Consider the following 13,242-nt stretch of genomic DNA (forward strand, 5'->3'; position numbering starts at 1 on the left):
AAGATGGGGTTGAATGTCATTAGAGAAAACCAGGTGGGCTAGATAAGCTTAGTGAAGTGTAAAGGCAGGGTAACAATATTCTCTGTAAACAGTTAGTGTTCATGGGGATAAGAACAATGTTGCCACAAAAGCAAACTGGAATAATTTGCCCTGAGTAAATCCAAATGAGAAATTAGAAGGTTAATTTTAACTATTAGCACAGTTGGTTTGAAAAAGCTTTAAAGCAGTTGGTGATCTGGGAAGAGGAGGAGTATGTGGTTGAAACCTCTTAACTCTTGAAATGGAATTTAGTAACTTGTTTCAAGGAAATAGATGGTGTGTCTCCATTCAGTAGAAGACCGGACTAGATATGGGTGATCAGTTCAAGTCCTATATTCCCTTAAGACCAAAGTACATCATCTTCTGGTAAAATATAAAGTTACTTCAAAGTTTTCTAAATAAGTGCTACAAGTGAATATAGGGGTTTGGTTTACCTATAGTCATGGTATCAAATAAATTAAAATATTTTGAAGTACAACACGTGTAGCTTAGATGGTGAGAAGTCCATATCTTAACTCCTAGCTTAGTTTACTACAAAATTGAAAGCAATGATGACTGGAATTCAGAACTTTATCTACAATATTCAGATGTCTCCAGTAACTGTGATAGGTAATCAATTTAAATGTACGAGTTTACCTTTCCTTTTAAGAAAAGTGCCTTCTGCTGTTTGCAAGCTGAGCCATGTGAGCCGGATAAGACTTGGAAATTTTGGGAGAATTGAATACTACTGACTACATTGTACTAATAAATGCATATTAGATTATGATGAAATTTATTTAAGAGAACTATAGGATGTGTATTTTGTTCTCAAAATCTATTTGTACTTGTTTAAAACATCTAGCGCTCTCTCTTTTTTTAAGACTGTGAGCCAGAAGAGCTGACTGACTGGTCTATGGATGAGAAATGTTCCTTTTGTAACTTACACAAAGAAACAGTCAGTGTAAGTATGAACATGATATCAAGCATGACTCCCCAACACCCAGTCTTTGGTATGAAAGTAAGAATCAGAGAACTGGATTTTGCAGATAGGTTAATACTGCATTTTGACTTAAGGAGCCAAATGACTTTGGCTATGAGAGGGAGCGAGGTGGTTTGGCTTTATAGTAGATATCTTTAGTGGTTCTTCTTGACTCAATAGCTCAGTAATTGTATCTTGTACTACTAGTAGACTAACTTCTGATGGAGATGTTATAATCTTTGTATGTCTTCTAGGATCGTGCATCAGTTATCGGTTCTTCACAGTCAACGCCTACAGAGGAACTGTCATCTCAGGGCCAGTCCAACACTGATAAGATTGAATGCCAAGCAGAAAACTATCTAAATGCACTCTTTCGAAAGAAAGGTAATAAAAGCGTGTCTTTTATATTAAGAGATATAACACAAATCTAGAAGAATCAAATGATTTAGTGGAGATTTTGATTCTTAAGTAGTTTTCTGTTTGCCTACTGAATGCTGTTTTCCTTCTGTTGTTCCTTTGGTTTCCTTAATCTTTTTCTTCACTTACTTGAATCACCAAATGAAGCACTATTCTTCCTACTTGCTGTTAGTCCTATTATATTGTGTGTTATTCTCTTGAATCCCTGTTCATTATATTTCATTGGGTTGTTTACCATGAGCTGCTACTTTGTCTTCATGCCAACATCAGGTGCCATTTTCTGGAATTTTAAATGTTTTCTGTTCCTAAACCTTCACTTCTGAGTTTCAGCAGGAAGACCGTTTTAGGTGAGAGAATGTGTCTTACAGATTACAAAATGGAATTTGGGATCTTGCACAAAAGCTGTTACTTCAAATACATTCAAGTCAGAAGCTGAAAATTCTTGTCAAAATATAGTATTTAGTAGCTCATTAATTCTTTTACTATCCTTGTTCTTTGGCACTCACCAAGTTATAGCAGTACATGAGTGACTGCCAAGTCAGCTTGGTTCATGCAAGTTACTTAACTAGTCACTATCAACAGCAGCAAAAATCCTCATTTTCTTCCTTAAATTTCTGTGTAATAATGTGAATGCACCTCTCCACAGTAACTACAACTTTCACAGATTTTTCTTGGATTTGGTAGGTGTACTTGGGTATTGAAATAGCTGAGTATGATTAGGGTGACAGCCCTCTCTTGCTCTAACAAAGAATTAGTGTCAGGCACATTCTTTTCCTTCACATAGATGGATGAAGAAAACGAAATTTTCTCCCCTTTACCTGCTGTAGCAGTAAGAGATTACTATGTCCTTGAACCTGGAGTGGGTGGAAACTTTTTCTGTATGGGACATCTGTCTGTTCAGCCTATGTTTTGCTTTGGACTTCAAAGAACTTTAAATGGAGTTCAACAGCATTTGGAGTCCATCTTCATTCCCTGGCTTTCATTAAAACCAACTATTTTCCATTTGAAATAATATGTCCACTGAAGCTGCACCTCATTATTTCTGAAATTCTTATATTTTTATCTTAGGCCTAGTTGAATGATATCTCCCTGGGCAGGTATTTTAATTCCTTCAAATTTCTACTTTCTCAGATCTTTTCTTGGTCTTGATGTACAATGTTTTTCAACATGCACTTGCTTTATGCTTCTGCTGGAGATGCTGTTTTTTGATACTCCTTGAGAGGAACTTTTATCATGGGAGAAGTGAAACTTGGCATGACCTCAACTTACCAGAGTGAGTGACTTCTGTGAAGTTTTTCACAATGAGCTCTTGGCTTTTAGCATCTTCCTTAGGTTTTTTGAGCTGCCAGATCAGTAATGCTGGGTTAAAAAGGTTTTGTCTATTTAAAAACAAAAATAAAGCCTTTACTGATTGTTACTGTGATTCTCTAAAGGACTTGTGTATTCTTGGGTAAGAAGAGGTACATTGCTGGAGAGTTTTCTAAGAATACTGCTTCAGTTCAGGTTCCAGCAGTCTCTTAAGTTGTTCAAATTATGGGAAGTTGAAAGGAAAAAAAACTTTGTATCTGCAAAGGGCACGTGAAACCAGTTTGTGAGGTGTTTAAGTAATTATCTTGGCTTTGTAGGAAGAAGACGAAGAGCTTTACCAGGAAAATTCCAAATCTGCTTTCTGAATTTTTGAAGGTTTTTGAGATCAGTTATCAACTTAGGAAAAAAGGAATTAAAAAAATCAAGTAATTGTTTAGCTAAGGAACAGTTACTATACCTGGTAGTAAAACAGATGCCCTTTCATTGTCAAAAAAAAAAAAAAAAAAAAAAAAAGTAGTGGAATTCGTGGTTGACTGTCTTTAAAATGGAAGTAGCACTTGTTTCGCTTGTTTTGATTGCAAACTCCTCCTCAAGGCTATATATTATCTCTTAATATTATACCTAGCACAGTTTAATTTAGGGTCTCTGTGAACAACTTCTAAAACTAGTGAGCAAATTTGAGAGTTGTGTTTATTGTTCTCATTATCCTTCTATTTTAGATTGTTATTAATTATTAGTAAATAATTAAAAAATAGTATACGGCTGGATTTTTTAATTTGAAGATTTTTTTGTTGTTGGGGGCTTTTTATGTGTGTGGTGTGGTTGTTTGTGTATGTGTGTGAGGTGTTTTTTACATTGGGAAACTACCTCAGATCTCAAAATATGCAACCAGGTTATATCATTGTCTACAACATGCAGCACTCAGGCATTCATAGATGTGGATCTGTCTGCAGAATATCAGATGAAGATGATTCCTCTTTTCTTTTACGAGGATGATAGAATTATAACCAAGCTGGGTAAACGCGAGAGGCTATAAGTAATAAAATCTTTATATTAGGAACTTGTCTTCACTATGTCTGTAGGAAAGGCCTATCCTCGGCAGACACCTCGGTAAAGTAATTTTTGTCATCAAACACTGATAGTTTCCATTAAACAATATATCTGAAACTCAGATGCTTTCTTCCTAAGTGTGACATCTCTTTAGCCATTTGGTGTTGTAAGCAGAGTAGACTGTGATACTTTTCCACTTAAATAACATTAAAAAATATCAATTTTCTTTTGTCAAAGAAGCAGTTAAGAAGAAAAACTGTAATGTGCTTTAGAAAATACATATTAGTCTTTTTTTGTTTGTTTGTTACTATGAGTATTATAGAATGTGGCACGTGGCAGGACCATAGCTATTTAAGAGCTCGATCAGACATTTCAATCGTGGATTATTAATTTTCTGGGTTGCCATGATCCTCATTGTGCGTTCTTGGAAGCTTTTTTTCCGTGCATATTGTGACCTCTTTAAACAAACAAACAAACAAAAAAGGTCATTTAAATATATTCAGGGCTCTGAATCAGGTTCTATCTTCAGGACATGACCAACCAGAAAAAGACAAGAGACCTGAAAAGCTTTTGTAGAGATTAAGGAATGGAGCCACAAAAGGGGAGAAAATGGTCAAGATTACTTGAATCTTCCAGATTCTCTGGGCAGCTCAGTCAAGTATCTTTAGTGCTGTGTTTTCCATACCAAAATAATTTCCCTGGAAGTTTTTTGAAGTTATTCCTAGTTTCTAGGTATCTGTCCTGTGTTCTGAAATATTTCCATTCCTAACTAGGGCTTTTTACACCACACTGTATACCTGCATTTAACTCTCTGGGTTCTTCTGTTCTTTGCTTGATTATAGCTCAAATACATAAATGTCATGAGCTGGTTATGCTTCTTGCATGGTGTATATAGAAGTTGGCAAACCTGTGAAAATGTAATTTTGCACACATAATGTCAGACTACAAACAAGTGTTACTTTCTGAGGTGTAGTTTTGAGATGTACACACTACTTGATCCAATACACCTGCAGTTTCCTTTTTATTAATAATTTTAAGAAATCTAATTTGTTCTTTCAAAGTCTGAAAGGTTTTCTGTAAGAACTGAGAACTCTGTCACAGCTTGTGCTTCAAAACTTCTATGAAATCCCCGCTGTCAGTCTTCCTCAAGGCAATCAGGAAAGAATGTTTAGCGGCATTTCAGCTGCTCTCTTAAGCAAGTAAAACATACTTGTTGTGTTGACTGCCCACCAGTGTTACTGTCTTCACTGACTTCCGGATTTTTTGGTCATTTACAACTACATTTAAGAAAATCCTTAGAGATATGACTATATGTAGAGTATTGAAAATTACCGTCCAAGCAGAGGAAGGAAAAACGTTGAATGTGTTTATAAGAACACAAGACTAGAGTGAACTTGGCCCTTATTCTTTTGGTTGATCGGTTAAGTTAAACTAATCGTGTTACATGGCTCAGAATAAATTACCATATTCTGTTTTTAACTTGCTGGTGATCTGATGGTGAGTTGGACAAATTTATGGGTAGAGCTAAGAATATTGCTGAGACAGTTTGGATGTTGAGGTTGGGTCATTCTAGAAAATGTGGGCTTTTTTTGAAAAGGGGAGATCTGGAGTGAAAACAGGAAACACAGTGATAAGTAACTAGGTGTTCTTAATTCTAATACACGCACAACAGGATTATATTGTACAAAGGGGTTGTGGTTTTCTGCTGATTTCCACTGCCTTTTGGTGTTGTATCAGAAGAGAAATTAAGTCACTATTTTGACTTTTTAGTGAAAAAATACTGGTTTTTCAAGAAATAGAGCACTACTGTGAACACTATTTTGGGAACTTTTAACTCTTGGTTCATTGTCCTGCTTGTGCACATGTGAACTATCAGTTAAATCAGTCATTATTTTGTGCATTGCAGTCTAATGAACACACATAGTGTTAATGTACAGAATACTTAAGAACAAGAATTTTAATAGTTACAAGGTGGTGCAGTACATAAATTAAGGACTTAATCCTAAATGTGAGCTTTGAATTAAAATAAATAATTGCAATTAGTCATAATTACACATAATCTTTACTACTGTCTTGACAATCTTGACAATTAGAAGCAGAAAATATCAGTTTACATCACACAAATGTATCATTTAGCTTTTTCTTATCCTAATATCAGTAGATCTGATCTGAGAGAAACTAGAGGAATATCAGAGCTGCCTTTTACTCCAAATCCTTAAGAGACTCTTCTGCTGGGTTTGAAGTAGTATGTAGATACATACATGATCCATGGAGTAAATACATCCGCCTTGTGTTTTAAATCAACTACATGAAAAACAGAAGTTTAGACAGATGTAGGCATGTAGATTTTAAACTTTGTAAGTGGCTATAATAATGACTTCTGGAATCTTAGAATAAAACATAAAATGTCATAGAATAAAGACTTTTTAGGTCATACAAAGTATATCTGGTGCCATCTGCTGATAATAATTAAGAAATATTTCCTAGTGATACTAAGCTCAGAGACCTAACTTCTCATACCCCAAAATACATTAAGTTGCATTTAAAAATTTTAGACAACTAATTACAAATTTCCCATGTTTAGTGAGACTTTACCACTGTGAACTTAAAATTACAGGTATCTACATGTTTTCGTTGTACCATTATAATAAAAATATGGACTTACAGCCATTGAATGTAAGTAATTAGACTTTATGTAATGCACTTCAAGTGCGTGTACCCGATTGTGATCACTCGGGAGTCTTGTATTGATAAAACATTATGTCAAAGTTGCATTTAGCCTTAAAAAGTCTGCTTTCTTTCACAAATGTACAGTGTGTGAAACCAAAAACAAGTATATGAAACCATACAACTTTTTCTTCATACCTTTGATTATCTAACATCTCTCTTGCTTCTGTTCTATGTCATTTGGAGAGCAGTGGGAAATTATTTCGAACTTAAATACTCTAAATAACTTCTATTATGAGGAAGAAGTAATGTATGCACAGCTTCATTCTCTATTAGGAAGCAAAGCAGTATTAATAGGAATGGATCAAGAGTGGCTTTCTAGTACCTCTGAGGAGGTTACTGAGAAGACAGGGTCAAACTCTTTACAGTGGTGCATAGCAGGACAATGGAATATTACAGACAAATTGAAACGAGAGGCTCTTTTTTACGTAAGGAAAAATGAGGACAGGCAAGCAGTGGAACAGGCTACCCAGAGAGGCTGTACAGTCTCCATCCATGGAAGTATTCAAGACCTAACTGGATAAACTCCAGAGCAACCTGATTTGATCTCAGTCTTCCCTGCTTTGAGCAGGCTGTTTTACTAGAGACATCCCAAGGTCCTTCCAACATGAACTACAATTCTGTGACTTACACAACAGAACAGTCAATGTGATACTGACGCGATTTGCATTTATGGCAGTTAAGCTTAGACTAACTGTGGTCTAGCCCCATAGCTTGAGTATGCATTAGCAGCAAGAACACCTCAGATGCACCCCTGGAGCTCATCTTCTAGATTATATGCTCTGAAATGCTCCCCACTGCCCCAAGTAATACTTTTCTAGAGTAAATTAACTTTAAACCTGTAAACTGCCAGTAGCTGCAGCAGTTGAATAGACAAGAATTTTTCCTGTATTTATTCTTCTATAGGGAGTATTTGGAAATTATTAGAAAAGAAATAAAACTAATACTAAAGAAAATGTACGAGCAAAAAAATAAATCCTTTGGTTTTCCACGTAGGTCAAAAGATGCCTTTGCTTCTAGCGGAAAAGAAGGCTTCTCCTGCAAGTGTCTGAATGCAAATAGTCTTGAATATTAACAGTGTGAATTGTCTAAAATGGAATAAAAAAGCAATAGAAACCTGGCAGTTCTATAATAATTGATGCTGGGAGTGGTGATTAATAAGCAGGAATTTATTCCAGGCTGTTGTGTTTTTCAGCTAATGGTAGGCGTCCCCTGTGTTTTATGATCTTTTGCTTTTTAAAGGCACAGACCATGCCAGGTTGTAAAATAACTAATCTTTCCCATTTGCACTCATGATCACCTTTTCTCCAAAAATCTTCAAAGAAGTTTTTCTTGGGTACATGCAAAAAACTAATTTGTCTATATAAGCAGGGTCCTTCTAGACCAGTTATTTGGTAGGCTATTTAGTGTTGGTGATGTTCTGTCTATTTCATTTTGTATGAAATGGTTGTCAGATTTCTGTTTGCTTGTGTTTGGGTATGTTTTTTGGTGTTTGTTTGTTTTTTTGGTGTTTTGGGTTTTTTAAGCTAAACTATTGATCAGTAGCTTTCATTGTCTAGAGCTAAGATTCCCCTGTCATGCAGACCCTTTAGTTCCTATATAATTCAGTTTTTCAATTCCATCTCTTAACTTTCCTTGTTTTTGTTATTTTTTTGTATGTAGATGAGCATTTTTACGCATGTTGCCCTACTGCTTCAATATCTTCTGCTGAATTTTTTTTCTTTCCTTTTAAGTATGTTTCTAGGATAATAAAATTCCAGTTGAACATTTATTGGACTCTTTATTTAGGAATTGGAAAATGCCAATAAACAAATACCTGTGCCTGGGTGCTACATGATAGGGAGAGATCTTTTTCTTTGTAGGTATCCCCCATCATTTAGAATTTCACCTCATACCTCTTCTAGAAATTCTTATCGATTTTAGAAATTTTGTTAGAGATCTTGTTGAGAGATTGTCAGAAGATAGTGCTTCAACCATAAGCAGACTTGTTTTGTCATGCCTTGGATAAGGTTTGTTGAAGCCAAGATGTACAGCATATACTCAGTCTTTGAAAATGCTGGAGCTTTACCTTACCTCATAAAGCATTATAAGTATTATAAAGTACCAACCAGAAGGTAATAAGAAGAAGCATCTAGTCAGATTCCCTCTCATATGCTTTACACAGCAGATTGCATATGTGCATGTTTGTAATTCTTGCAATACTCTGAAAATGAATTCTCAAAATGGATATGTTTTGAATAAACCTGAAACAAACGAACAAAATCTGTGCATTCATCCTAAACTGGAGCAGCATTCTTTGATCTGTTTCAGTGGCCACTCTCTTCCTAGTAGATGGTTAAAGCTTCATTGACATAAAATGATTGAATAATATGCTGTGTGATCCTCCAAGCTACCTATAAGGAAATTTACACTTTGCATGCAAACCTACCTGATCCACTCCTTTCAGTTTCTCCACTTCTATGAAAACAAAACTCAATTTATTATTTGTCTTATCTGTTTCAGACTAATTTAAGTCACCATATCCTTTAGCGTTTCTTTCAGGCAATCAAGGCTGACCTATAAGCTAATTCTTCGTATCACATTCACACTCAGTTTAAATCCCTGTCCTTTCTTGATGAAAACTGTTTCACTTATTACCTATGAACTCAAGGATGGGCAGTGGTTAAAACATTAAAAAGGGTATTTTTATTTGTGTGTGCAGAGTTGAAGAAGGAAGAGTGGGATAGTAAAATGAGTACCAGTATTGCCACTTGAAGGAAGAACATAGATCCTTGAATATAGGCAGTTGTGCTTCTCTTGTGAAATCAAGTAATGCATTGACGAGTGACGCAGCTTACTTTGAGTGTCTTAATTGCATTGTTATTTATGTGAAGTTACACATATGTATTTTGTTGATCTTTCTGGTACTTCTATTAGGATTCTTTTCAGTGATTCACAAGTGTAGTTTCATCTATGCTTGGTAATAAGAAGTTTTAATTATTTTAATGTTGTCTGTCAGCTAGAAAAAAAGTCATAGGTGTCTCATGTTTGATTCTTTTGTTGGATCTAAAATGAAATACTTCTTTCCATGGGACTGTTACATACACAGACAAAAAATAAGGTACATAAATTTAGAATAGGAACTAAAGCTTTTTTGCCAAACGTTTTCCTTGGTAACACTTTGCAAATGTCCTGGAAATGTCCTGAAAATCCTGTAAGATTTTACAATAAAAAATTTACAATTTTATTGTAAAATTCAGTTGCTTGCCCTGTACAAATTGTAGTAAAACATTCCAGGTAGCGTCATATTGGTTTTAACGTTATAATCCTGCATCTATGATGGCGATTGTAATCTAATACATAGATGAAACAAATTTTTCTTTTTTTTTTAACATGAGCTTCTCAGAAGTCCAACTGTTCTATGTTATGAAAATGATTAATCTATAGAACTGCACTTCAAAATTAATTATTTTTGTTATGGTTCTTTGAAAGTAACTTATTTATGTATTAATTCATAGTTTTAACTTCCACTGTTTTTATTCAAAACTATTTCAAAACTGAAAATGAAGAGTCAGCAAATGAGAGTTCAACTTAAAAACAATAAATACAGATGCTGACTCGCATACCTGTAGTATTTATCTATCCACATAATTTTACTTGCCTGCTGTGACAGAGGAATAAGGTAAAAATTACTGATGTGTGCTAAACATGTCCTTCTAAGTGACCTCCAGTAGGAATGCTCGTAAGAGAAACTTAGTAGATATCTGAATTAATGTGTTTGTTACATGTGTACTTATACACACACTTATTGTGCTTATAAGAAGTATTTATATAAAGAAAAATAATTGGGGTTTTTAATACATCTATTGCCTGTGTTGTTTTTTTATTCCTAGATCTTCCTCAGAACTGTGATCCTAACATTCCCCTAGTTGCTCAGGAATTAATGAAAAAAATGATCCGTCAGTTTGCAATTGAGTACATTTCAAAAAGTAGCAAAATTCAAGAGAACAGAAATGGTTCATCATTTGAACCAAGTCTGATATGTAAAAGTATCCAAATGAACCAAACTGAAAACTCCCTTCAGGAAGAACAGGATAGCCCTCTAGACCTCACTGTGAATCGAACTCAAGAACAGAATACTCAGCAAGGTAAATTTCTATATCTGATTATCTGTATTTTGCTGTTATTTATTACCATGTTATGTCTTATTGCCTTAAAAACATAAGTATGTGTCTGTATCAAGTATCTGTATGTTTTGTCTTCCCAAATTAGTAATTAATCGGAGGGGGGGGATATTATTCTGTGTTATTAAAATAAGGTTGAAGGAAAATTGGTGTTGCATCCACTTAACAGTTAGAAAACCCATACATTTTCCTTTAAACACCAAGAAAATGGTTAGAGAACTGTTAAAACAAAACAAAAGCACCAACACATTCTTTCTAGAAACATTTTTCATATTGGGTTAGCAGATAAATGTTATTACTCCTGAGTGCCTGTATTAGATAATTTGGAACTTTTCAGCTTTAGAATACTGAATCTAAGTCAGCTCACCTGTGGCTGTCACAGGTAACAGTACTTTAAAATTTTGTTGAAAAAATGGCTGTTAAGAAGCCTTCTGAGGAAAGAGAAAGATAATGGAATTTCAGAGAGCAAAGATCATTCTGTCTGTGTCTGCCCTTGGACAATTTGATTCTTTAAATACAGGCTGGTTAGAATGATAGAAAGATTAATTTGGGAGGAAACTTCCATACTTCGTGGAAATTTAGTAATTTAAATTCATTAAATATAAATTAAATTTAAAGAATATAAATTAATCATTACAGTTCAGTGCAACTTTCTTAATTGAGGGTAAAGCTAGAAAAAGAAAAATAAATTGTCTCATTATCATTTACAAAAAAGGAAATAATTTCTTTGCTTCAAGGAATTGCTATCCAGAACTGATAACAGTATAATCACAAGAGTGGTTTGGACTTTGAACTTTATTTGGATTAGCAGCAATTTTCAGGTAGGGTTGTTACTGTCACGTGCAACTGACAGTGGCAAAAGCAGCGTTTGTCTCTTACAGATACAAGGGTCCATTTTAATCCAAAAATACTGCAGAGCAAAGGGAAAAGTTTACCTGTATGTCACATACCATACTAAAAAAGTTAAAAGTTTTTTAAAAGATAATAATGTATTGGTCAGAATGAAAGCAGATTTCATGTGTTTGTGCTTAATGATGTGGTCTTTAATTAGATGATGTATCCTTTGAGGGTGGGAACTCTGACATAGATTTACCTTGCTAAATACACCTGTTCTAGATCAAATTTTCAGCATCCTTTCTCTTTGACAGCAGAAGTATTAAGAAATTGTGGAATTCCCACTTTTATTCTGTGTGATCAGCAGAAACCAGTTCATGCCTGCATTTAGCAAATACCTTGTACAGATTAAATCCTGAGTTGTGTTTCCACATTTCTCTGCTCTGAATGGATTACAAATTTTAGAGATTTATAGTTGGCCAGGGTGAAGCATGTTTCTTTTGCAAGAGCAATAAAAAGTACTCTCCTGATATCAGCAATATAGCCTGTTGCTTACTTCAGCAAGTGGTTATAAAGAACAATTAGTTTAAAATGTCCGTGCAGGAGCCAAGTCCCCAAAGACAAGTTTTGGGCCTTGCTGAGCCCAGTGAATTAAAGGGAAGGCAGAGGGTGAGCAAGGCAGGGATGGGAATAAAATTCTGCTGCCACCCTGAGGTATTTGAAAATCCATTAATCTTTTGTCCAAGAAAAACTTAGAGAGATTGAGGTATTAAACCCTCTTTTTATATCGTTTGAATTCTTCTTACAGTGAAGCTTAAACTGCAAGTTTAGAATTGCATGTCTTCAGCAAAACATCTGAGGCTGAACTCATTCAGCATACATAGTTTACTATGTAAAACTTGTATGCTCTGTAAGATACTGTAGATTCTCAGAACATACGTGGCCATGTTTGCTGGAGCGCTTTGCAGATGTTAGATCCTAGTCTCGCTGTAAAGTTTAGAGCTACTGAAATGAGAGGAAGTATGGAAATGAAACTGTAGGTGGAGAAAGGTTTTGAGCCATCGTCTGTTGCCTACTAGGGAAGCAGTGTTGCGCTTCCTATTTCCCATGAGCATTGGGCTCGAGCTCTCTTAGCTTTCCACTGTGGCAGTAGCAACACAAGCAAATAGGATCAACATGGAAAAAGTCAGCCTGCTTGTATTCGTTGTGTGCAATGATTCATGAAAAGTTCTTTCAACTAGCTGTTGTCAGGGTCTATGTATCGTTATTCTACCTGCCCCTCACTTCTGTCCTTTTCCTAAGAAAGCCTGGATATATTGAAGTGCTACGTACCTATAGTAGGGAATTGTGAAACTTTCTAATTGCATTATTTAAAAAATACATTAGTCTGTGTCTAACATAGCATACCTCAGTCTGGAGACTCATAAAGGCTATATCATGGTTCCCTTCTAAGAAGTATCTTTTAATTGACATGCAGCTCTTTATTTGCTATTTGCAATTCCTGTTACAATTTCCAAATGAACTATAGTAGAGTAGGAAGTTCAAATTTGTATGTTACTCTGATAGATCCTCAAAATCAATCTTTTTAATTCAAATCCTGTGAAGCAGATCATGATGTAAATATAAATATTTCAGATAAATTTTCTGTTTAGGCAGGTATTTTGTGTTTACAGTAGTTGTCTTTAAAATGAATGACCTAAATAGCCAAACAGTCTTTGTTCATTTGCTAGGGCAATGATTCTTGGG

General features: G+C 35.0%; 1 protein-coding gene across 11 annotated transcripts in view; it reads left to right on the plus strand.

The window, feature by feature from the left end:
• LCORL (ligand dependent nuclear receptor corepressor like) overlaps positions 1 to 13,242 on the plus strand; it is an 85,484-nt gene that overhangs the window by 34,663 nt on the left and 37,579 nt on the right. For all 11 annotated transcript variants that reach the window (XM_040588600.1, XM_040588590.1, XM_040588611.1 and 8 more), the window contains 3 exons: positions 900 to 979; positions 1,252 to 1,381; positions 10,372 to 10,626. In XM_040588600.1, the coding sequence (XP_040444534.1) occupies positions 900 to 979; positions 1,252 to 1,381; positions 10,372 to 10,626 (465 nt within the window). The remainder of the gene's footprint in view (positions 1 to 899; positions 980 to 1,251; positions 1,382 to 10,371; positions 10,627 to 13,242) is intronic.

The sequence above is a fragment of the Falco naumanni genome, chromosome 1 (genome assembly GCF_017639655.2).
Source record: "Falco naumanni isolate bFalNau1 chromosome 1, bFalNau1.pat, whole genome shotgun sequence".
Classification (NCBI taxonomy): domain Eukaryota; kingdom Metazoa; phylum Chordata; class Aves; order Falconiformes; family Falconidae; genus Falco; species Falco naumanni.